We start from the raw sequence: 25,637 nt of genomic DNA, 5'->3' as shown, positions 1-25,637 counted from the left end.
TTTCAATAATAATCATTTAATAATTCATCATCGTAATAATAATAAAAACTGTAACATTTATCTACTACTCGTTTGTTTTCTACGTTATACAAACATACAAATTGTCATCACTGCTCCCACTGTCAAGGACTGTGGTCCACAGCGTTCACAGTCGTCAGGATATCATCTACTGGTGTTTTGCCGGTAATAAAATGTTGGAAAACGCAAATAAAAATGAGTTAGCAACACGGAATCTGTGATTAATAATTGAGATGCCTCGTCGTTCTTCTCGCTACCTAACGTATCCACAGTATCATTTAAAGTCTGTTACAAATCGATATAAATTAATAATCATAAGTTGTACGTACAAATTCAAGTTTAAACAAAATAACAATAAAATTTATACAATGTCACCGCTGCACTTTGAGTACATATTGAGTACTCCATGACTAACGGATCAGAAATGAAAGTAATTACAAAATAAAACAAACTGACCACAAGTTCATTTTTGTCGCCAAATTGTACAATATTTGTAGAAATATTGGTCCGATATCATATAGAAAATACCGAAAAAAATACTTAATTGTACATGTGTTTGAGTTGTACGAAACTAAAAGTTCGTTTGCTTTTTTCAAAATATTTTATACAAAACATTAATTTTTGCCTTCGTTTCATATCATGTTGATCCACTTTTTAATATATTACTATGCGTTAAATTTAAACTCTTTACGTAAAATCAGTACATCCGATTATCCAATTAATATGGCTTGATACATCGTCGCTATCATGCTCGACATCCTAATAATGTTGATTATTAATCGTTAAGTAATTGTTGCTACGTTTAAAATGTTTCTAAAAAGCCGTTGTTTGTAAATATGAGCAAATGCATCACTCAATCGTACACAGACATTCATAATGAAAGCTTTACTGACGTCGATTACCGTTTGAAATAACACGCTCGCGACTATCATCACGATTTACCGAATTTCTTCGCGGGGGTGAGTTTCCGGCGGCTATTTTATTCTTCCTCGATCGTTTGAATTTAGCCATGTCCTCGCCAAATACATCTCCAGTTCTTAACGCCGAGATCAAATCATCGAACTCTCCTTTGGCGTCGTTGCTCTCACCATTCGAAGAATTCTTCAGACCTATTGTTTTGCTGATTGTTGAGAGAATGCCTTCTCGACTGTGTTTGCGTTCAAGGGTGAGTTTCTTCAGATCTGCTTCTTGTTTGGCACGCTTTTCTTCCTCCTCTTGACGCTTACGCATATTTTCGTTGTCTTGACGCGCCTCCTGGAAGGTGGTGAGGAAACTGTCAAAGATCCCGAAGAATTCGTCAGGTTGAATTTGGCTTGGGTCTTCACCAAACAGACGCACAGCACGTTCAAAGCGTGTCTAAACAGTTAAAATACAAATATTATTTATTATTATTAGAAATTTGTAATTAATAATTTGCTATACCTTCATATCTTGATATTGATCTTCAATTTCCGCCAATCTACAAGTGGCAGTCGCTTGGAACTCGCGCATAACCGGGACAAACTTGTCATTGGCCACCGGGCTTTGGGCGCGATGGAATTCGATTTCTTTGGCTACATCCTTCAATCCAGCGCGTAGCTGCGCCATGTCTTTGTTCAATTCGCCAAGGGACACTTTGGCAGCATCACGAACATGTGGTAGATCTTCATCCATTCTTAGAATGTCTTTAAACTAGAATTAACCAAAGTTATTGTTGAAAATATATTAAAATCTAATAAAACACTTACTTTCTTCTCCAAAATTTGTACTAAATAATGCAACAAAGTAGTCCCCTTTGCTGCACTAGACTTTGTATCAGCTAAACGGTTTAGTGATGCCAACCTAAAACCGGAAGCGTTGCCTCGAGCCCGCGATTCATGTAATTTCCAAGCGCCAACACAATCTCCAGCAGTCTTCTCAACCGCCTGGATCGGGATACTTCCCTTGAGGCTTCCATCACATTTCCAATCCGTGGAATCAATTCGTTGACATTGATCAAGAAGCGTTTCTTGTAGTGCAGACTTCGTAAGCGTTGTTCATAATGAGGCACCCTTTAAAGTTATACAAAAAGTAAGTTAGATATCTTTTAATATCTTTTAAAATGTGCTATATTTATAGGAATATGCTTACTTTGAAATTTCATACAGGAATCGATCTGCACGTGCTAATGAATCGATTTCATCACTATGCTCCTCCAATAAAGCAGCCTCTTCAGGCGATGGAGTAAACTTCAAAAGTTGCTCCACCATATCCATGGGCAGCTGCTCCTTGCTGTCCATACTTAGAATAGCTTTGGTAATATCCTCGTCCGACATCTTGAGCTTAGACAAAAGAATAGTGCAGTTCTGTGCTCGTCGCCCATCAATCACCGATAGGACCTTTGTCTTTTTGGTCGAGCCTAACTGGCGGAGGTCTTCAATAGAACCTTCATTCTGTAATAAAATATAAACAGTTATTATTTACTCAGTAAAATGTAAAACTGCAGCAGAACTTACAGCAACTCCATTCTTTTGATAAGCACAAAACAGTTTATCAATATTGTCCAACTCCATCGCATTGTAAAGCTTAGTGTCATCTAGCTCACTCCAAATTGTGCCATTTACCTTGGCATCTGGTAACTTTGACCAATTGAACGATTTTAATGGATTACCAGGTTGGGGTACGTTCTTTTTAGGCATCTCCATTCTGAGAGGTGCTGGTGGGGCCATTGGTGCACATGGTGGTGGAGGTGGACCTGGAGCTGGAGGTGGTGGAGGCGCCAGTGGTGGTGGTGGAGGTGGTGCTGACTTAAAATCACTTTTGATATCCCCATTAGCTTCCAGTCCTTTCAATCCAATCACCTTGGCATCATCTGGGATATTGCCTGAACTAACAAGACGTTCCAAACGGTGTCTCTCCCCGCGCTCACAATTCACCTGACGTTCCAATTCGGCAGCTCTATATTCAATTTCAGACAATCTCTGCCTGGTTTCAATATGCGTGGATGTTTCCTTCTCCAAACGCTCTTTAATTCGTAGCAGACTCGTTTCAAAATCTTCCTTCTCCTGAGTTCTTTGATCCAGCTCCTGTTCCTTCTTAGCAAGCCGAACAGACATGTCAGTATTTTCTTTCTCAAGCTCATCGGCTTTCTTTCGAGCTGCAACAAGCTCTTCCTCTTTTGCTAACAAATGCACAATCTCCTTAACATTAATCTGTATGGGAGAGACATCAGGATCTGCCACTTTTCGTTTGCCCTCTACGATTTCATTCTGTTGAAGAACAATCTGTTGGACAATTCTATCGAATAACATCCAGTACTGTCCATCACAACCACCAGATAAATGCAAACAATGTGTCAGTAGAGATAAGAGATGTGGATAAGCTGGAGTATGACTTAATTTCCGTCTGATCAAATCAAACATAGCAGACGCACTTTTGGTATCAATATGCTCCTGGTCAAACTTTTTAGCCAACTCCTTTTCATCGTCATTGCGGACCATTTCAAAAAAGTCCAAATGACGATCTAAATTTTCATTTTCATGACGTTTGAGTTTATCAATAATCGGTTGTATACCAAGCATAAGAAACTCATAACGTAAATGCAAACGAAATTCCAGATTTTCCTGTCCTTGGCCATAGCTTAAGACAGCATTGATGAAAGACATAATCGCAGTTTTCAAGTTGACTTCATCTCGATAAACTCCCGTAGATTTATCCAGATCATTAATGATGCCTTGGAATCGCGTTCGTTCAAATGCATATTTCTGATAGTGCAACATAGCATCCAGGACCTTCTTATGCCCACCAGACACCAAACAAACAGCGCCGAGAATTTCCAACGCCGCAATTTTTGTTTTGATGTTTTCTGTGCTCAGAGATTGAGCAATTGTATTGATGCTTGTTGGATGTGCCAAGACATGCGCCCGCCCAGTCTGCAATAATTTAAACATAAGTGTCATACATAAATCAAACAATAAAGTTTACAAAATGTCAGCAGAAGAACTTACAGAATTGTTCATGAGAGCTTTGACACAACCAATAATACTCGTATGAAGTGAACTCTGCGCGGCAAAGTAATCCATTTTCTCCAAAAAGTCCAAAAGCACCGGGAGGCCATCCAATTCAATGAATTTGATTACAAAACTGTGTGTAGACGTGCGCAGAGCTGTCTTCAGACCGTCGATTTGTTTCGTTCGAGTACGGATTTCTTCTTCGGTGTTTAATTCTGGATATTCCAACTAAAAACATATTTGTTTAATAAAATCAAGTATTTTGAGTTAATTTTTTAGATTGTTACAGTGGCTAATGTCTGCAGTCTTTCTATGTAATGTTCGGGTCCTTGAGCCAAGTCGACGCTGTCCTCGCCGCCCTTTCTTGAGCAATAGATCTGCCATTTTTTCTCCGAAGGTAGGCTGAGCATTGCAGCTTTGTTTGGGGCTGTTAAATCAAGTTCCTCCTGTAAATACAAAGTACAAATATGAAATTAGACATATTGACATTAAATTTGCTTTTAGTTGAGATTTGTTTTAAAATTTATTAGCTTAACACTGTTAGAAACCCATTAGCTAAAAGTTTATTGAAGTAAAAATGTTTGCAGCCCAGGAATCGATTAGAAATGTGGGTGACCAGATGGAAAAAGCAAGAAAAATGCGGAAATCCATCGCAAATGCGCAAAAAACGCATGGAAAGCCATACTGCATACCGCAAACGGTTAATCGAACATTTCTTGATTACATTGCAATTAATACCAACATCACTCAACCGTTGGTAACATTCAGGCGTGATTAGAGTGATTCGAAAATGCAATTATCACTAAGAATGCCATTATGTAAGTACAACTGTATTTTTGCTAGTTTAAAACAATAAATTCTTTAAATATTTTAAATGGCTAAGTAACTCATGTTGAACAATACAACAACTCGTGTTTGGAGTGTGCCTTTCAACTCTCTGTCACATAATTAACCCATTACGGGCGCATTGTTAAGCTTTAATCGACTAGAAAAGCAAAAATTTCACTTTTTGAATACTTTACGAGCCGATGCAATCGGCGGTGTTGGTTTTGCATCGTTTATAATCGATTTTTAATGGCGGTCCGGAATTGACACCCGGGCGGCCATTTTATGACAGCATCTTGACGGTGAAAGTGACCGTAATGGCGTCACACGGCGCTGCGGGAGTGCAAATCTGCGAGGATCGCGATCGGCGATCGTTTACAATCATTTACAATCGCCTTGACATACAGCTTGCATTCAGAGCCCATCAACCATCAACATTCAGCATTACACATTCTACATGATGCATTTCGCATTCGTATTCATCTCGAATGGGTACAGTTATGCGCAAGTTCGCACCGATCGCGCATTTCGAATTCTTGCCGACTTTTCCGTCTGCTGAGCGAATCGGCAAATCAGTTTTTACGCTTCTTTTGTCGGTTTCGTCCACGGATGCGTTCCGTCATTTCCCTTCATTTCGCAGTCAACAACAGGTTTTCAAATTGCAAAACAAAACAAAAAGCAAAGAAAAGAAGATGGCAACATCATAACAAGAGCGGAAGTAGACTATTTCATTTAATCTTGTTTATAAAAGGAGCAAATTTATTATCAATATGTATTCTACGTAGCAGTTTTACCGCCATTCTTGGTAAACCATCGTTAATAATAATTGTTTACTAAAAATTCGTTCTGCGCTTGCAATTTCTGCCGGCCATATGGTGTGGTATTCGAGTACATAAACTTGGTTACGTTATATTACAACAAATATTATTTCCGGTGAAAACCAAGCACAAAAACCGCACAAACAAACAAAATGAAAAAGCAAACATTTTCAATTTAATATTTACATACTTATGATTATACTGTAACATATATTCTGTATTTTAAACATAATTAATGTGGCATTGATTAAAAATTCTGCAGTTCGTTTATTTTTATGGATAAATTTTTCTTTAGCTCTTCTGTTTCCATCTCATCGTAATACAAGCAAGATGAAAACATCTCGGCAATAATGTGATCGTAATGAGATTATAAATCGCGGAACAAACCGCAATTTTGCATTAGCATAACAGCCGGTGCATGTACGCAACCTGTTTCGATTCGGTTTGCCTTCGTTTTTCCCGTTTTGTAATAAATTTTAATAGATTACAGAAAAAGTAATATAAAATCATTTAAATCTGCGGATGTGCAGTCACAATAAACCAAAGAATGTATAAACAATTATTCACGTATCATAAAGTATTAAAATACTTGAGGAAGTCTATGGAAAACTCAAAAAATGAGAAAATTGGAAGAAATTGTAAGAAAAATAGAAAACACAAAAATTTTACCTTCCCATGCAAACAGTTCTAACTAGTAGAAATTGAAATTTAAGATTATTTGTAAACTTACGACAAGTTCCGCAAATTTTGCATCCAGTTCATCCTGCGGTGGCATTGGCTGTGTTGGAGTGATGGCTTGCAGAGTCCCAGAGTTCTCCACCACGCAATAGGTAATTTCAGGAGGTTCGTCATCCTTAAAACAAAAGGAAAAAGTTGCTGTTTAGAAAACACTTCAAGTATCTCCTCATTAAAGAGCGTATCCAATGTCTAGTTTAATTACGCGCTTTTAAATCTTGAATTCAATCCGGCATCGGCATAAATAAACAATAAACTGACATAAAGCAAATCGTTAAAATCGTCAAATTCGTCGGAGCGAAATAAAAGGGAAAACACTATCAATTTCAGCGATTACCGCTCCACGATAAACTCCTTTCAAACCGTGTTGCTAGGCACGAAAATGCATAAATTATACATGCTCAGGTACTTATTCAACAATTAACCGCCTTATATTGCCATCATCAAACCGCACGATTTATTAGAAATAAAATTGTTTCGCTATTTTAACCCATACAAACGATTATTGCGAATTTCTTTTCTTTTTTTAATGGTTTTAATGTAGACACACAAAAAATAACATAATTTATAATTCATTTCATCATTTCATTATGCAAATTTCGCATGTCCGCCAGTGTTAAGCGCCGACAACAAAAGGCGGCGATCGCAGCAAATTCTTCGTCGGAAAGAAAAAATTCCGCGTGGCGGATAAAGCGCCGCTTAATGATTTACGGCTTTGCATCGTTAATTGCGCGCTTTTAGCATCCGATTACGTGCGGCTAGACGCCGACGACACTCTTGGCGACGAACTCGATAAGAATTCGTACAGACAACATCGTTAAATCCGGAATTTCTCGAGTTTGGAAAAAACAGAAGTATTTTAGTACAAAAAATTAATTTATAACTGCAGAATGAATGATTTTTATCAAAAATTCTGCTGACTACAGGAAAAATATGCTAATGTTTTTGATAAAATATTTTTGCATGAATGAACAATGCGCAAAAAATAATATCTTGAAATTGCTGAGCAAATCAAATCAATAATTATTCATTCATGCATTTAACAGAAATACTTTCCTAAGGCTGTAAAGTAACAATTCATGGTCGTATTTAATATATTATATTTTCCCTTAATATTTTACTCTTAATTAGCATGCAAATTATTTAAAATAAAACTCAAAACCTGTAGAAATTTTCACTCGGTATCATAAATCATATAAATATACATTTTCTATTACTTTCGCGTCTTTCTTCTGTAAATTATTATCTATTTGAACAAAACTTTTACCCCAAAATAGAACAACGAATCGCCTTATTCAATAATGCCCGTTAATAATCACCGACACCAACAGTCAAATTAATTGGCGTGGCACTGGCGCGGTGCGTGCGAATCCATTTATGGCACCTGGCGAAGGTAGGTCCGATTTTTGCGCCAAACAAAGATCAAAAAGCATAATCTAGGTGTAATGGTAATGTGTCTGCGTCCACCTTGAATCGAACGTATATCCGCATGCGAAATCTGTTGCGCGCGTATGATTAGTGCGAAATGCCGCGTTTGGAATTCGATTTTCTCTTTTCGCGAGATCGCGCGCGCGCTCCGAGTGCCAAGAGCACCGCCGAAATGTAAAAATCACCGCACTGTGCGCCCGCGGTGCACACATGCGTTTGATCTACAATCCCACAGCTTTCGGCTGTGCGCCGCGCAGGCATTTATCAAACGCTGAAATTCAATTTCGCATTTAATGAAAAGTGTAACATTCTAAAATCTCTCTCTTTGGATAAATAAGCAGAAGCAGACATCCTTAAATGTCATGGTGGAAAGAAAGCAAGGATGATTTCATATTGAAATAATGAGCAAATTAGGATTAAGTAGCTGAACTATCTAGCTTCTAATTGAATAATCCCGTTCGGTTCATAATTTCCAATTATAGCATGTAACAGTGAGTGAAAATTAGCCGCGACGATGAATTGATTCTTCCTGCTTGCGATGAATCGCTGAATCGTTTGTTCATCAAATTACTGTTATGCAGGTGGAATTAGCGCTTAGTAATTATAATTAATTGCAAAAATAAGCGCGTTGCCAATGAGTAGCAAGTGTAATAATGCATTAGGTTATTGTTTATACTCCCAGAATCATTATCTAAATAAATTACGTGAATCTAATTTACAAAAGTTGATTAATTTGTCTCAAATTAAATGTGTTTTACTTTGCTTCAATTTCATTGTAATAACAATCTTACCAAATCTGTTTTTTGTAAATTATTTACTTGTTTTCGTAATTATCGACTTCGCCAATATTCTTCTTCTTAATATTATTTGAAAAAAAATGCCAGTAATGCACTTTTGCGACATATCAACTTTCATCCCTTATTTTATACCCTTGAAGTTATATTATTGCAAAACAAGTAGCCCACTTGCTTTTCCATCGTCAACACGATCTCTATACCAAAATATATCCAAATTGGTTGAGTAGTTTTTACGTAAAAGCGACACAAACAAACTAATTAACTCACATTCACCTTTATAAAATTAATTATGATAGGCATCATGACTATAACTGATAATCAGCAACAATTTAGAATTTATATATGGAATAAACCTTATTCAGGCAACTTGCATGCACAACATTAAAATCCCAGAAAAAAAACCCAGAATTTTAACGCAAATTTAATTACAAACTGAAATATATTTTTAATTATTAAATATTAAAATATTATATTAAATATTAAAAAATATTGATTCCTCAAAACTTTTAAAAGAAAGTTTTTTTTTTCTACAAAAATAATAACTATCTACGTTTCGCACATTTAAAGTGTTTAGTAATGAAACAAACGAGATGTACTCTTTCCTATAGTTAAAACGCTCAAAAGCACTCATAACTATAATTCGAGATGTGTATTTTAAACGCTGCTAAACATTGCAATGGCCTAATGTTTGCGGGACAAACGTGAAAGCTTTAATAACAATATTTATGCCATACACCGCCGACTGACTATGTGGATTTCGTTCGCGTTCTGTTTCATTATCTTCGATTTTAATACTATGGTTGATAAAACGCGGCTAAATGTAGACGTTTTGATACGAGCGTATCGCGGACAAGTCATTTGCGAAATGACTGCGAGAATGTACAAATGATAGCAGGCTAGAACGAGAGCACTTTAATCGACTTTTGAAGGCCTCAAGGAAATTCCTGCATAAAAATTGCTAACATCGCTGCGAGCCTCCGAGGAAGAACAACAACAGTGCAAGAACAAGACCAAAGCGAATAGATAACATAAGAAACAGTGGATGTCAAACTATGTGACGTACTAGATTAATATGTACGATTTAATAATGTTTTGCACAGGCTGATGCTGTGAGAATCTCAGTTGAAACAGGAAAAAAGTGCAAATTGTACAGACTGAGAAGATCTAACTAAACACGAACGCGAGGAAAAGTCACCTCTGGGCGATGACACTTAATTGACGTTACGTTCAACTGTTTAACTCACTTGACGTGTGAAAACATGCAATTTTGCGAGTTTGAAGCCGGCAAACAGCAAGAAAAAAACTTTAAACGCTCAAAACTTAATTTATCTTCTAAACAGTAAATATATATTCTTTGTTGGTACGAGTACACAGCCTTGATTAAAACATTTACCGACCACACACAACATGCACTTTATAAACTGTTTTTCGAGGCATTTAAATTTAACGAGAAGTTCATGTCGAAATTTAAATACCAAGCGATTTGCTCGCCAAATAAGCAATGATTCGAACAATAAACCAAGCCATGAACACTCCCAGCTTCGATTACGGAGCGTTTTTTCGTATTTAAGTTTTTTTCTTAATTTCTGCGGTTTGAGACAAAAAAAAACGTTAGGAAATCATTTCGTACCGATTACATACATATTAAATTATGTTAATAATATATGTAACGAATACAAACATTAGATAATATCTTTTTTTCCGCGCAAGTTACAATAAATAATTAGGTTTTAAATTGTGTTATTATAGTCGCGTAATAATAAATGTAATCGTAAGAGTTTTTAATATTGTAATAACGGGAAGTGTAAAAAATGATTTGAAAAAATATTTTCCTGGTTAAAATTTAATTCTTTTATTTAGAACGAAGAAAAAGGCAAAATTTATTTTCTAAAACAAATTATTATTAATATAATTATTAATGAGAATTTGACTGGATATTAAGCGGTATTGTAATTTCCACGTTTGTTGAAGTACTCGTATTTCACAGCACTTTAAAATCCGTTTTAGTCAAATTACTTAACCTCGAAAGTTAATTTGTTTTTATTTTTTAAATCGTATTTTCGCGAATTTTTCTTTGCGTTTGTCAAACAATTCAATTTTATTGATTTGGAAAGTTTACGACTATCTTTACCGGCAAAGTGACCTGCTAGCCCCGACATGTTTAATATCGGTAATTAGCGTCGGGACGTGTTTGGCCGGGAACCTACTTTTCGAACGCGAATACGGGCGCAAAGTGCGCGAGGTGCGCGAAATGGGCATGAACGCATGAAACTATCACCTCAACAACATTCGCTTCACGTAGAGCCCGATATCGCTGGCGCACAAGCCATACCCAAAAGTACCAATATTATTGCATAAATTACAATTAACTTTGCGTGCGTTTGTTGCGCGTACGTTTTTATTGTCGTGTTCGTTACGGTCGTTTGAGTTTATCACGCAAAAAAACTACATGTGTGAATAAAGGTATTATTACAATGTACACACAACAAGTTCAGCAATCGCTTTATACTAGGTTGCATTTATTATATGAATTTTGTGACAAAATGACAAACATTTTGGGAATTTCAAGAAAATATAAAGAAAAATTATTTGCAAACATCTTAAAGACGTTAAAAGTAGCTTCCTGTCAGATATAAAAATATTTGTTGTTCATTTTAACATTTAAAAATGTCTAGTTTCATTGATTTAAAACTTTTAACCGTATTTCCAACTCATTTGACAGTATAAAAATGAAAAAGCGCGTATAACACTTGAATCTGCTCCTTGGCATTGCCATCTAAATTCTTTCACCTCACGCGATCGTATTTCATAATTCCTAGGCGCAAAAGTGTGGCCCGCAACGTCGGCGACATTCTTGCGAGTCGTTAAATGGAATTAAAAGGTATTAGAAAATTTCGTGCGGTCGACCAACGCCGGCCGAGTGAAATTATCGACGAAACGCAAACAAAAAAAAAACACACATTCTAAAAATACAAATGAACCGCGATTGAATTTTCATATTCTGGGTGTTCCACTGTCAATGCCAATGGTATTGGCATTGCCATTGCGTGTTTTAATGATGCACGTTCATTAAATTTATCTCCAGCTTGAAAATTAGTCCATTACGCTATAGATTAGTAGCTAACGGATTGTGCAGCGCTATTTCATGCAGACTCGCATTCGTTAAATGTTTTTAATGACCTGCGCCGTGTTTATCCGTAAAACGAAAATTAAATAAAAATTTCATCTATCCAGTGACGATTGACGTTATTAATATTAATGATTGCTGTTCGAGAGTCAAGAAAAAAGCGAAAGGAAAATGAAGCGATGTTAATTAAGCGATAATCGTGGCAAATAAATAATAAAATTACTAATTTAAAACAAATAACGACGCGAAACGCGATAAAAACAACCGGAACAAGAAAATAAAATTATTTCAGACATCAGAACACAATTTTACAACATAAACGAGTTTTATGAGCACCAGGCGGCGCCACTTGTATCCAACTTTTTTTACACCAAAAACAGTATAATATCTCATATTATATTCTGGATCAAAAGTATGCGCGATGAATGTTCTCGAATTAAAGACTTGTTTGCAGGTTATTTATCGCTCGGACGCGTTTGTAGCGATCGCGCGAGATTAGGGAGCGTTCACGGACTTTCTTTCGCTTGACCATCGACCGTCGATGGATTTCAAGTCCGAATTTCTTATTCTTTCATCACCTTCTGTCCACTCAATGCATGCTTCAATCGTTATCTCCGCGAGTACGTTTCATTTCTTCGTTTCTGCCCATTTCTCAATTATGTAAATTCGAATATGTAGCGAGCTGCTAGTGGGCTGGCAATAAGTAATAAGCGTACTGCTTCGACAGATGATAAGAAGCGGATTTGAATTGAGTATTGATATGAAATGAATGCAGGCGCGCAGGTTGGAGAGCAAAAAAGAGAAATCTCTTTTGAATCTTCGAGGTACTCGCAACGCAACGAAAGGTATACGAGAATAATAACAAGAGTGTAATTTATCAAAGCGTAATTACGAGCGATAAATATTAGACTAATAACAGTTGTTTGCTGGCGCAGACAAGAGTCCGCGGGGGCCTGCGCGGTGATTTTCGAATGACTACCCGGCGATGATAACGAAATTACTGCCTTTGCTTTCCGAACAAATTAATCGTCACTATATTCACTTACAATTCACTTACAAACGATAAATTCATTTTTTATTCTTAAAAATTGAGTAAAAATGTAATTTTAAGACTTTGCGCTACCAGAGGGCGCTGGATGACTTACTTGTAGGCAGCCGCACCAGCCGCGCCGTGAGCGCACGGCCGGCATGGCCGGGATGTGTAATCGAGGCAGCGCGTTGGTTAAATTATCCCACGCTGGCAATTTTAAGCTGCACTTTGGAAAGCCCTGAAAACAAAAACGAACAATATTAACAACATGAACAAAAAAGGTTTCATTTTCCATATATTACTAAGCATCGAATAAAAGAAAACTTTAATAAAGTGTAGGAAACTGCAATGAAACGCACAATAGGAAAAGTTTTTCACACGCACGTCAGTGTATAATGCAGCAAAACAACGCAATCAACATGAAAATGTGAAAACTTTCCAACGGAAGGGGAAAGTATAAAAAACTAATTTATGCACCCTCATCGTGAATTAAACTAAGTGTTTCCTATAACAATGACGACAAGAAATTTTCACGTTAAATACATGCCAATGCACTTAACAAACGACGTTTTAAAGAAATACCAGAAGAACACGACTGGTTCAAGTTTAATTTGTGTTTGTAAATTTGTTTGTCTATTTGCAATTGTAATTTAATCCTATTGAGGACGTTTTAAACTCATTGCTCATCGTGTTCGACAAATTTTTTTCAAAGTAATTTTTGTTGTATTGTTTTTTGTTGTCCCGCTTTCCGCGGGACTTCTTGATGCACATTCAATATGTCAATGTATTCGTTTCCTACATTTCATGCTGAATCGCAAACGAGTCTCTCTCTTTTCTTGTTGGAGCGCCGAGTAAGTGAACCAAATGAAAAACAGCTTTTACTAGCAAATTAGCATACAAAATACTTTTCTTCTTCGAATGGATTGGTTGGAAGCTTCATTTCTCTTCTGAGGAAGTAGATTACAAAAGAAAATGTTTAAAAGAAAATATTTCTTAAGTATATATTTAATTTTATAGTTTTCCCGCTCGATGGTGATACTTAAAATTTTTCGAAATTGATTTTTAGTAATAAATTTTATTTTTTCATTAAACAATTTACTAATACATAATCCCAATAATGATGGAATTTATGTTCGTCCGCCGCGCGTTGATTATCTCATTTTCACCGTTATTATTAGAGAAATATTATTACTTCTTCACCGACTACGACTAATGCGCCAGTGGTCTTCGCTTCATCGCATGCAATATTTCCACATACACTTTTCTCTCAATATCTTCAGGACGTGATAGACCTGGGAGTGGTGCGTGGCGGCGTGCAGCTGGAAGTGATTATTACAAATGCGATTTTAAGCTAAACTCGTAAAGCGAAGAGATGTAATCAATTTTCCACGAGCGCGCTAAACTAAACCGTGGCACTACACGGCTACAGAACTATTTCAACGCAACTGGAACATTAGAATAGCAATGAATATAAATATAAACTGTCAAAACAGATAAAAGAGTATCTTGGATGTTGAGTGCTTAAAAATGTGTAACATACATACTATTTTTGAAGTGAAAACTTCTTTAGAATTGTTGGGATTTCAAAATTAATGAAACTACACTAAAAAGAGACAAAAGTATTCGTTTATATGGTTTAGCCTGCGAATAAGAATAAGAAACACAAATATACAGTGTTTCCTATTATCTTCATCTCTTATTTGTGCGATACTTCGTAGCTTGCCACATGCCACTTGATTTTGAATATTTTCTGAATATACTATAATAACGATCTTCAAATATGCCAAAAACAAATGCAGATAAGTGTTGGAAATATCAAAGCCTTAACTAGCCTATCTTATAGAGAATAGTACGTAGATTAAGACGCTGCGATCGGATCTTAATTATCTCTTTTAGTTTACGAGATAATCGCGATTGAATAAAATGGGCAAAAATTGAAAAATGTCACTTTTTAGCACTTTTAGTCGCGTTTTTCGACCTTTTACTATTGGAAATATAATTATTTTATATTGCTATCTGATAGAGAATTTTCTAGTCTTTCATAATCAGCAAATTGTTGATTGCTACGGCTTTTAGTTTATGAGATATTAATTATCAAAAATCGTCGAAAAAAAGTATCAAGCACCCCCCCTTGGCAATTTTTTCTTAAGAGTTAAAATTTCATCTCTCAGATTTCCGTTTTAACTATCCTATCTGATAGAGAAAAGTACGTAGATTAAGACGCTGCGAACGGATCTTAATTATCTCTTTTAGTTTACGAGATACTCGCGATTGAATAAAATGGGCAAAAATTGAAAAATGTCACTTTTTAGCACTTTTAGTCGCGTTTTTCGACCTTTTACTATTGGAAATATGATTATTTTATATTGCTATCTGATAGAGAATTTTCTAGTCTTTCATAATCAGCAAATTGTTGATTGCTACGGCTTTTAGTTTATGAGATATTAATTATCAAAAATTGTCGAAAAAAAGTATCAAGCACCCCCCCTTGGCAATTTTTTCTTAAGAGTTAAAATTTCATCTCTCCGATTTCCGTTTTAACTATCCTATCTGATAGAGAAAAGTACGTAGATTAAGACGCTGCGAACGGATCTTAATTATCTCTTTTAGTTTACGAGATATTCGCGATTGAATAAAATGGGCAAAAATTGAAAAATGTCACTTTTTAGCACATTTAGTCGCGTTTTTCGACCTTTTACTATTGGAAATATAATTATTTTATATTGCTATCTGATAGAGAATTTTCTAGTCTTTCATAATCAGCAAATTGTTGATTGCTACGGCTTTTAGTTTATGAGATATTAATTATCAAAAATCGTCGAAAAAAAGTATCAAGCACCCCCCCTTGGCAAATTTTTTCTTAAGAGTTAAAATTTCATCTTTCAGATTTCCGTTTTAACTATCCTATTTGATAGAGAAAAGTACGTAGATTAAGACGCTGCGATCGGATCTTAATTATCTCTTTTAGTTTACGAGATATTCGCGATTGAATAAAATGGGGAAAAATTGAAAAATGTTACTTTTTAGCACTTTTAGTCGCGTTTTTCGACCTTTTACTATTGGAAATATAATTCTTTTATATTTCTATCTGATAGAGAATTTTCTAGTCTTTCATAATCAGCAAATTGTTGATTGCTACGGCTTTTAGTTTATGAGCAAGTGTGATGATCAGTTTATTATGGCAATTTTTTCTTAAGAATTATAATTTCATCTCTTAGATTTCCGTTTTAACTAGCCTATCATATAGAGAATTTTCCGTAATTTAAGAGTCTAGGATTCGTTCCTGAATATCTCTTTTAGTTTACACAATTTCTATTAAAAATTAATTGTTTTGTAGAAAAAAAAATGCAAAAACTTTTTTCTGTTAAGTCATACTACGTGGATTGTACTATATTATAATGATAGGTATCATGATTGTTTTTTTTTTATTTAAACTGGTGCCATGTGTTATAACTACAGTAATAATTTCTTGTAGCGAAACGAATGCATCCAACCTTGATGCACCTTTAGCTACACCTTGCAGGTCGACACACCGACACTCCGACACATTTTGCAATCTCTTAACAAACTCGCTCAACTAGAGAAATATGTAGATATGTACGCATGCGACATAATTCCATGCCAATAACGCGTGAACGCGAACGTGCATCGAATCGTGCACACAAAAACAAGCAATGCAAATTTTCAAAATTAAAAATCAAATAAAACGTGCAGCATATATCGACTGATTATCACCGTTTATCACACTTGCAATTGTACACACGTTAGCAATATGCGTATCGACCGTTACATATTCTGCAATTCTGTTTCAATGGAATGTAATGTAATATAACGCAACTCTCCGCGTGGTCTGTTAGGTGTTATGCGTATATTGTGGAGAAAAGTCTCACCTACATCTTTTCTTTAATAGTTTCAGGTGTTTAAACAGTTTAAATTATGCAGCGTGCAAATGCAAATAAAATGTCAATAGCAGCCGATATGAAAACGTGCGTGCGAATTAAATATGCGCATAATGCGAATGCAAATCGAAATGAAAAGATATCATAAATTGCGCATAAATAACGCTCAGCACGCGGCTGCTAATTAAAGCAGCAACGTGCGATATGCGAGTCTGAGGAATTTTAATTATAGGCATGATATTCTATCATTTGGCTTAATAATAACTATGACTTTCGGTTAATCGACAAAATTGTTTTATGAACCATAACTTCATGCCACCTATCTGCTCAATACTTTTACCGCAAGTCAACAATGCGTCAATACACAACAATTAAATTTTTAGTAACTTTTAACACGCTGGCCATTTAAATTCGTTGATGACACGCTGATTTACAGTTTCTTTAATACTTACTTACTCGTAGGTCAATTGAACAACAACAATCCGTGTAATAAACTCTCGCTGAATGCAAATTTGAAATCGCCGAAACAATAAAAATCGAATTAATCATTAGCGAAGGCCATAAAACCGCGAAAACAAAAACCCGAATGAAATAAATTAAAGGCCTCAAAAGAAAGTGACCAATCAAGTCGAGCGTTAAAATTATATTTAACTAAACATTGAAATAAACAACAAAAACACCAAAACACCAGCGTTTAAAATTACATAGTCGAAAAACAATTGAATTTATATTGTTCGACTAATGTTTGGATGCTAAAACGAAACCTTGTTGATGTGTTGCATTGATGGTTCAAGTAGCGCAGCGCAAACAATTGAAGGTTTCGCTTTCTTAGGTTTCCATTGTGCATTCATTTATGCCGCTTTTTACCACTCTTTCTTTTCAGAATTGTGGCGATATTTAAATCGACTGTCTGTGCGCGCGTCCAACTGAAGAAAAACATGATACGGATACGAGAAACACAATATTACAAAGTTTAATGACACTTTTATTTTGTGGTGTTAATTACTTCCTTCTATTGATCATCAAAGTAGTAATTATGAGAATATTAAATAACTTTTTCCATTTCCACTTTTAAAACGACAGTTTTGGCGGGTTTTAGACACAACAAGTGATATTTTAAACACGGACAGCCAAGGCAGTGATTAAAGTACTTTAGGCACAGGTTTGAGTCACGGCGTAGAGCTTGCGCCAGCGCATGTCCATTTTGTAAATTCGGCGTGTCTAAAGTGATTTACGTGCAATATTTTGCAGATTTGTTAAAGTACTCCAAACAATAGGAAGCTTTTAAAACGATTATTGCGTTAGCAGTTTACCGACGGTCAATGAGCAGCCGGCTGCATGGGCAACAGGTGACGGCCATATAATCGCACCTGTCGTCCGCCATTACCTTTCTCTGGCTTTGAAAAGCTCAAAAGAAGATAACAACACTCGTAAAACCGTAACAACATAAAGCATCTAACACTATAAAAGGCCTTCATAATACACATGTGAACTATCATTTAGTGCACGGTGCAAAAAGTTAAAAGTTAATAGAACAGTTGGTTTGTTATGCTAAACATCAAGTGCACATGCTCCAAATAAACTTGCTTTATCATCCCGCCAACATATTGACGGGGTCGGATTGTTGTAATTGTAATGAGATTCAACAAGCCCATTACAAATCGCGCTGAGAAGCTTTTTGCTCTTTGCATTTGCGCTGAACGTTGCACAATGCCCACACGGTACACACCACACCACACTGGATTAACTTGACTTCGTTTTACTTATTAGGCAGTCTGACACGAGTGAAGAAAAAAAAACTCATCTCAGCAAGCGACCAATATCTGCATACTTTTGCTCAACAGCAATCATAAAGTACGAATGCATATATAAAGGATAATATACTATACCGGGTGTGAACATAAATGCATTAGTCAATAATGTATTCAAGGTTAAAAAGGTTAAAATTTTGTTTCAATTGAGTAATAGGTGGCGATATTTGATGCAAAATCAAGAGTACTTTCCAATAATGTCCAAAAATTGATTAAATTTATTTTGAACGGGCTGTAAACATGCATAGTGCATGCAAAATTAGATTATAAATATTAATATCAATCTAATAAATATTTGTGATGCAAAAACGCCGCGCTTTGTGACGCACCGTCGACAAATCCATTTGACTTATTTACAAATCGTTTATATCAACCCACCCGTTCTATTATCAGCGGTTGACTAAGTGCAACATAAGTTTAGTATATTTATTGTTGTACTAAAATTTATTCTGACAGTAGGATTCGGAATTTTAATTTTAAAAATGAGAAACAATATTAATGCATTTTTATAATAATTTCTATAGTGGATTATAGATATGAATACTATATTTTATTCACTAATAATATTTAGTCAGAAGTTGCTTATACTCAGTTGCATCAACACAAAATTGAAAGTTAAACGAAAACACAATTGTTTTATGTTGTAAGTATAATAATGTACTGTGACCTTTTCTATGAATGAATCTCCTCTCTTAACTTTTCAATCTTGATGCGGCGCGTTCTTTCAAACTTTCAGCACAGTCCCGAACAGTTTAACATAGTTTACGTGCCTCGACATACCCGCACATTCTTTCCAACCGCCTTCATTTCATGTTTCTTGCTCCCTGCCATTTTCTGTTTGCTCAATTATAGTTTTACAAACATTTACAAACAATGCGCCACGCGTACTCGCGTTATCTCATTTGTTTACATCGCCATCTCTGCACACTATAATTGCGTACAGATATGAATAAGTACCTTCAAGCAAGCGTATGCATGTGTGCTTGTTTGTTCTGCACGACACAATTCACCTAAATTAAACTTTACACACATTCAAGAAGTTCGTTTGCAACGAGAAACAATTAGAGTCACAATTATCTTGTTCTCATTACATACATTACATTAAATTTAAATTTAAAGAAAAAATAAATATGTGAATTTAGAAAACTTGTAATTAAACACTTGTAACGAAATGTTTCGGAAGTAAAAATTAATCCGACCGCCTTGGTTTTTTCCGTCACTTAATCGAGTCTAGAATTAAGCGATTAAAATGAGCGTAAACCTCTTTAAAAAGCGATTTATGAAATCGCCCAGAACGCCAAATGCTCAGTCTCGCATGAATCTGTAGTTGGAGAATCATTAGAAGTTAAAAGTCGCACGTCGCACGTCGCAAGTCGATTAATTACCTCGCCGATCAGATCTGGACGATTAATCAGGCCACAAACAGCACTCGCCGAGATTCACATCACTTCATTCACGTCGTGAGACAAGAATCGGTGTCGCTTGGAATCGTAAACTTGAAACTCGTATTCAATAAAACTGAAATTGATCATCAACGCGCGCGCAGAAAAAAAGCATCAATGAAACCAAAACGAAATCGCCAATTGCGAATGTGAACGTGTTGTGAGCATGCGAGCAAATTATGTGGCTATAAAAGGCGCGAATTCAACAGTGAAAAAATGTGTCATGGAATGAAAACGAAACTTTTTTTGAATCCACAAGAGAATCTTTCTTCTTTTGCCTAATTTTGAGACAAAATAATTATGAGATAAAAACGTGAAATAATTGTATTTCTACCTCATTAGTATGAATGAATAGTAAATTATATTCAAATGTTATAATAGTTATAAAACATTTGAGTTTTTATTGCTCGATTTCGACAACTTACAAGTACTCACGTTCCGTTAACAGTTAGTTACTGATTTCTGACGTGAATCTGCGTCAGAAATGTAGACTGATGAAATATTCGTTTCGGATTTGGTTATCTAATCGTACGATTCAATCGGAAAGCCAATTAACATTAAAAGTTCTCAATTGCAGCGTAAGCGTACACATAATACCATTATTATGTGCAAATTCGAGGGAATAAAAAGTGTATAACAACAAATTAGGACGTAAAATAGGCGAGTCATCTTATAAACGTAATAAATATATGCGTAATATGTTAATAAAGTACCTAATTTACCATAGGTAAACACACAATATGTTTTAATAAAATATTTTTAATTTTTTTAATTCTTATTTTAGTAACCAGATGGCGTTACTTTTAAGGAAATGTTAATACATTTTTGATTTATCGTAGTTCATTAATAAAATATATGTTTATACACTTGTTCTTTCATCATACATAAAACGTACAAGTGTTATAAGCCAGTATTATGTCTTGTATTCCATTGCGCTTGTAACTTATAACCCATTGTATTGTATTGTTTTGTTGCTGGTTGTGTTATGCAAATCGTAATGCTCTATTTGATGTTCAGCTCGCAGTCGGTCGAGTTCTGCACGTTTTTGTTTCGTCTACCTCTAATATCAAGCAATAATAAGTAGTAATATATCGCAATCATGTAGGTTGTGGTAAAGTTTCGATTTCAATTTGGATTATGCGCACACGAAACGCAAAACGAAAATAATAAAAAATTAAAAACAGAATTCTTGAAAAATAGCAAAAATTTCAGTGTCAATTAAATGCAGCAGCTAAAAATGCAAATAAAATCACGCGAACTTTGACTTTGCAAAAATGGGAATATATTTTACGAATAAATTTATAAAGTTAATAATTTACACCTTGTAAGCTGTCAAATTATGCAATAATTTTATTTTGCTGGAATGCAGAGGGCAATAACTTCCAACCGCTAAACAAAAAAAAAACTTATAAAGTTTTAGTTTTTGTCGGATTCTCCCAAAACACAAACAAATAAAAAACATGAAGAAGCTGGAAAGTAAATTATGCATCGACCTAGAAAACCACAGAAATTCCGATTATGACCAGCACAAGAATGTAAACATCATAAAAACTAACAACGTGAAAATTATTATGACACAAAACTTACAAAAATCAAGCAAATATTTAAACTGTGTTGTTTTTTTTTGTTTTACTTTTGACATAATTTAATACGTTGACCTCTTGTCGCTTGCACTTGTGCGGTCCGGTTGTGTGTCAGCAAGTGTGTGTGCGCGCGCGATGATGTATTTATTTGCATTTAAAGTATGTAGTACTTTTATGTCGGCAGTTTTATGGGCCCGTTCGGCGTTTGTTGCGCGCAACTTGCCGGCCATGCAGGCAGGCGCGCAGTAGTAGTTTGCCGGCGAGTCGGCGATGATTTTTAGTACTATTATAGGTTATTGGGTCATCGATAGGTCTCTTCGGTCGCTTCTTCGCGCCGGTCGCGAGACCTCTCAAGAGCGTGGCTGTTGTATTACATGCGCGGGCACGAACAACCGAATAACTTCAGTGAGAACCGTGCAGAGGAAAATAAAATAGAATACAAATATCACACAGCAATGTTGAAATAATATTGAACTATTAGATGAAAATAGAATTCACTAAGTTTTGTAAACAAAAATAAAAAATTAAAAATGAGTTTAGATAAATTATTAGCATTTTTCATTAAATTTAGAATAAAAAATCTTATTAGAGGGCAGCTTTCTTAATCAGATTCACAATGTCATTGTCACAACTTTCTTGAGTAACGCCACAGCGCATTATTCGCATTTCTCATCTCATTTGATTTCGTTATATTTGCCATTCATGCAATTGCAGTACTTTTTTTATTGCGCTCGTAAAGAATCACTTTTTATTCCATTTCAACATTTCTCATCTCGTTTACCATTCACATTCATTTTCCCTAGATATCAATAAAACGATTTTCATTGAATTTCTATTTTTATTGAATTTTAATTGACACATTCATTGCGCATGAACGCATCGCATCATATTCAAATGAATAGAAAATTAGCGTACAAAGAGCAGTAAAAACACGTGAATAATACCACAATTAAATTGCTGCTTTATTTTCTGCACTGGAATTTAATCAAAATAAAAAGTTTCGTAAACGTGCAGTTTTTAACAGTTTAAGAGTAAAATTTCTATGTGCATGCAAATCTTAGATTGTGTAAATAATGCTTCACAGATTGTTTATCTGATGAATTAAATAATTACAGAAAATGTAGATAAGGAGGACGACCGCGTTTAGCTGCTCATTACCATACAAACACAGAAACCTCATGAAATTCATTGAAAGTGCACATTTTACATGTTCAGAAAAGATAATATCTAATTTACGACAATCATAAACTTTAGTAAGTATTAAATTCAAATACGAGAATGTATTGCATATTTCGCTTACAATTTTATTATATTCGCCTAATTTTCGCATTTAATTAAAATTTCACCAAACATTTTTATTAAATATTAAGTAATCAACAAAACGATTATTTTTGGCAAAATAATAAAAAATGCGAAAATAAATTCTTCACGTTGTCTAACAAATATATTTTCTAAAAAATAATAAATTTACTCATAAAAAATTCAAATGTAAAAACATTTCGAAAATTATACTGAATAAATTGAATTTACTGCATTCTATTTATTTTTACGTTCATGTTCTTGCATGTTTTTGTTAGTTAAATGTTTAAACCTTGCCTGTTGCCTGAATACCGCGAGACGCGAAGTGCGAACGATGCCACACTGACTTTCTGACTTTTCGCACTATTATCTGCCTATCTCGACGTCTCGGCATCGATAGACATGCGCGAAACTGCGTTCGCCGGTGATTGCCAGTGATTGTAATTTTATCTTCGTGTGCAGCGCAAACACGCGTTTCATTAACGCGACACGTTCAAGAGATGAAAATGCCGACGACGACGCCGACAAATCCCAAGCCTACTAACTACTCGTACATAACTGAGAAGCGAAGCCTAATGCGATTCAACCATGCAAAAAGCGCAATTAATCAGGCATCTGTTAATTTGTCGCTTGCTAGAGATACGACTCGTCTTATTTTAGCACATTTTATTCTATTTTATTCATTGACACAAGGAATTTTAGATTTCTCTCGCGAATCTATAGAAAATTAATTGATTTTTATTAGTTTTTAATAAAAAATTATTTGAGGTTAATTTTCAGCGGAGAAATCCAATGAAAACACGTGGTTTTGATTTTTATGACATTTTGACCTTATTAAAAATAAAATTGAATTTACCTTGTGCATTTTATCCATAATATCGTTTATTTGTTCCTTGCTACACATAATCGAAGCCATTTTGAATCCGCAAAATCCTCACTGATCACGATCACATTCAATCCCAACTTGTTTTTATTTGAAAGAACTTTTAATGTAACTTACACACAAGTAACAGTTTTTCTTGCTGATTTACATATTAAACAAAGTTAATTAACGCATTTTAAGAAGGCTATGCGAATGTTCACGAGAGTGTCATTGCGGTAATAATTTTGATAAAATTTCGCGATGCGCGTGACTCGCGTGTTGCGATAAAAGTTCGCGTCGTGTGCGCGGTGAAATGCGAGAGCACACACGACCGCGTTCGCGACGATCGCAGGTGCGTTTGACGGGCCCGACGCGAAGAGGCACGGCACAGCACTGCGCGCAGCGGTATTGTTGGCAATGGTAATGGTGAGGACGATGCGGACAGCGCCGAGAAGCAGCAGCAAGCGCAAGACACCGGCCGAGCGGGCCGCAATGCAACGTGAAATGCGCACGATACAGAGGTGCTAGTCGCGATCGTACAGGTGGATTATTCTACACTACGGTGCTACACTTTCAGGAAAATAACAAATTATAAAAATAATGATTATTTTTGAATTTAACATAAAATCTTTGAGTTTTATAGTAAATTCTCATTTTAATTCAAGCGATTTAAAAGTTGGGGATGTATACTTGGTTGCCTATAATGACAACTATTGAAATAGGTTATGTTTTAGATTCAAATTGAATTTAACTGCAAAATATTTTAAATTAAAGCGAAATGTTTTCCAATTACAATTAAAATTCAATATTTTCTAGTTTTTCATAATTTTTTCTAAGAAAATTTAATGAAATCCAATTTTCCGTAGATATCATCATTCTGAAGATTTTACCGTGATGTGTACATCGAGTAAATAAATAAACGTAAACTACAAAGCGAAATATTCGTCGAACGCGCGACCCACTTTAGTGCATTGGCGCCGCGCGCTGTGAAGAAGAGGAACGAAGACACCAACGAAGAAGGCGAGAAAGTCCTCGAGTACCATCCTTCCAGAGATTCCAACGCATGATGCGTTCGATGCCCAATTTGAGATTTTTTCCAAAAACAATAATTACCCATAATAATCATAAAATAATCATAATGTTGGCATTCAGCTTTTCTTCCACGTACAATATAATTAATAAATCACCAAATATATAATATAATTAAAATAATTAATCATATTCTGCTGTTTACATACGATTAAACACACGGTGAGATAAAGATTAATTTGTTTACGTCTTTAGGAACATTTCGATAATGTTTCCACAAATTTCCAGATTTCTTCGAACGCATTTCTGCAGCAAACGAGAAGAGAGCGGAACAAAAATTCGAAAAATGTCGAAAATTTGCATTTACATCCTTATTATTATTGCTTTTATAACTCAATCGGTGCTTTCGTTCCGTTCCTAACGCCCAACGTCTGAAGGCTTTGACCGAGCCCGAGAATATTTCCTAGTCGCTGCCTGAGCGCAATAGTTGTAATCATTTATCACACGACTCGCGCGTGACGACACACTAGAAAACGCACTTGATTAATTCCCGATAAAAACGAAATTTTCACACATCACGCCGACGCGCTTTATAAATATTCAATTCGGTAACACCTTGACGACGCAGACGGAAGAGGATGGAAATCCATGGAGATCGCCGTGAAGCGCGTGCAATGGGCCGCGTATGAAGAAGAAACATTTTTCGGAAGAAAGTTTTGACTACCGAGAGATAATAAAATGAAGAAAGAAAGAATAATAACAACAACAACAACAACAACAGCAATAACCGCAGCATGAACAGTAATACCTAAATACAGCAGCAGTTACGAAACAAAAATTAAAGAAAAAGAAGCGAAAATTTCATGCCAAAACCATTAATCTTGCTTAATTTTTGGACTTAAAAGGAAAATACTTAATTTAATTTTTACCATAAGTGTTTGACATAATTAATATTTCATAATTTTA

General features: G+C 35.3%; 1 protein-coding gene across 1 annotated transcript; it reads right to left on the bottom strand.

Moving 5' to 3' along the window:
- Positions 1-24,021, bottom strand: DAAM (disheveled-associated activator of morphogenesis-like protein). Its single transcript, XM_065302781.1, is given in 11 exon segments — positions 1-1,374; positions 1,441-1,689; positions 1,746-1,864; positions 1,867-2,048; positions 2,128-2,429; positions 2,493-3,908; positions 3,984-4,214; positions 4,274-4,432; positions 6,360-6,482; positions 12,862-12,984; positions 23,637-24,021. Coding segments are annotated over 11 exon segments (3,435 nt in total). The 5' UTR covers positions 23,697-24,021; the 3' UTR covers positions 1-903.
- Positions 24,022-25,637: the final 1,616 nt, after the last annotated feature.

Source organism: Atheta coriaria, unplaced genomic scaffold (assembly GCF_025399875.1).
Source record: "Atheta coriaria isolate IRGN ID8LTWV9N9 unplaced genomic scaffold, Caltech_Dcor_3.1 hic_scaffold_5_pilon, whole genome shotgun sequence".
Classification (NCBI taxonomy): domain Eukaryota; kingdom Metazoa; phylum Arthropoda; class Insecta; order Coleoptera; family Staphylinidae; genus Dalotia; species Dalotia coriaria.
The sequence above is the reverse complement of the archived record's forward strand: the minus strand, read 5'-3'. Positions and strand labels throughout refer to the sequence as shown.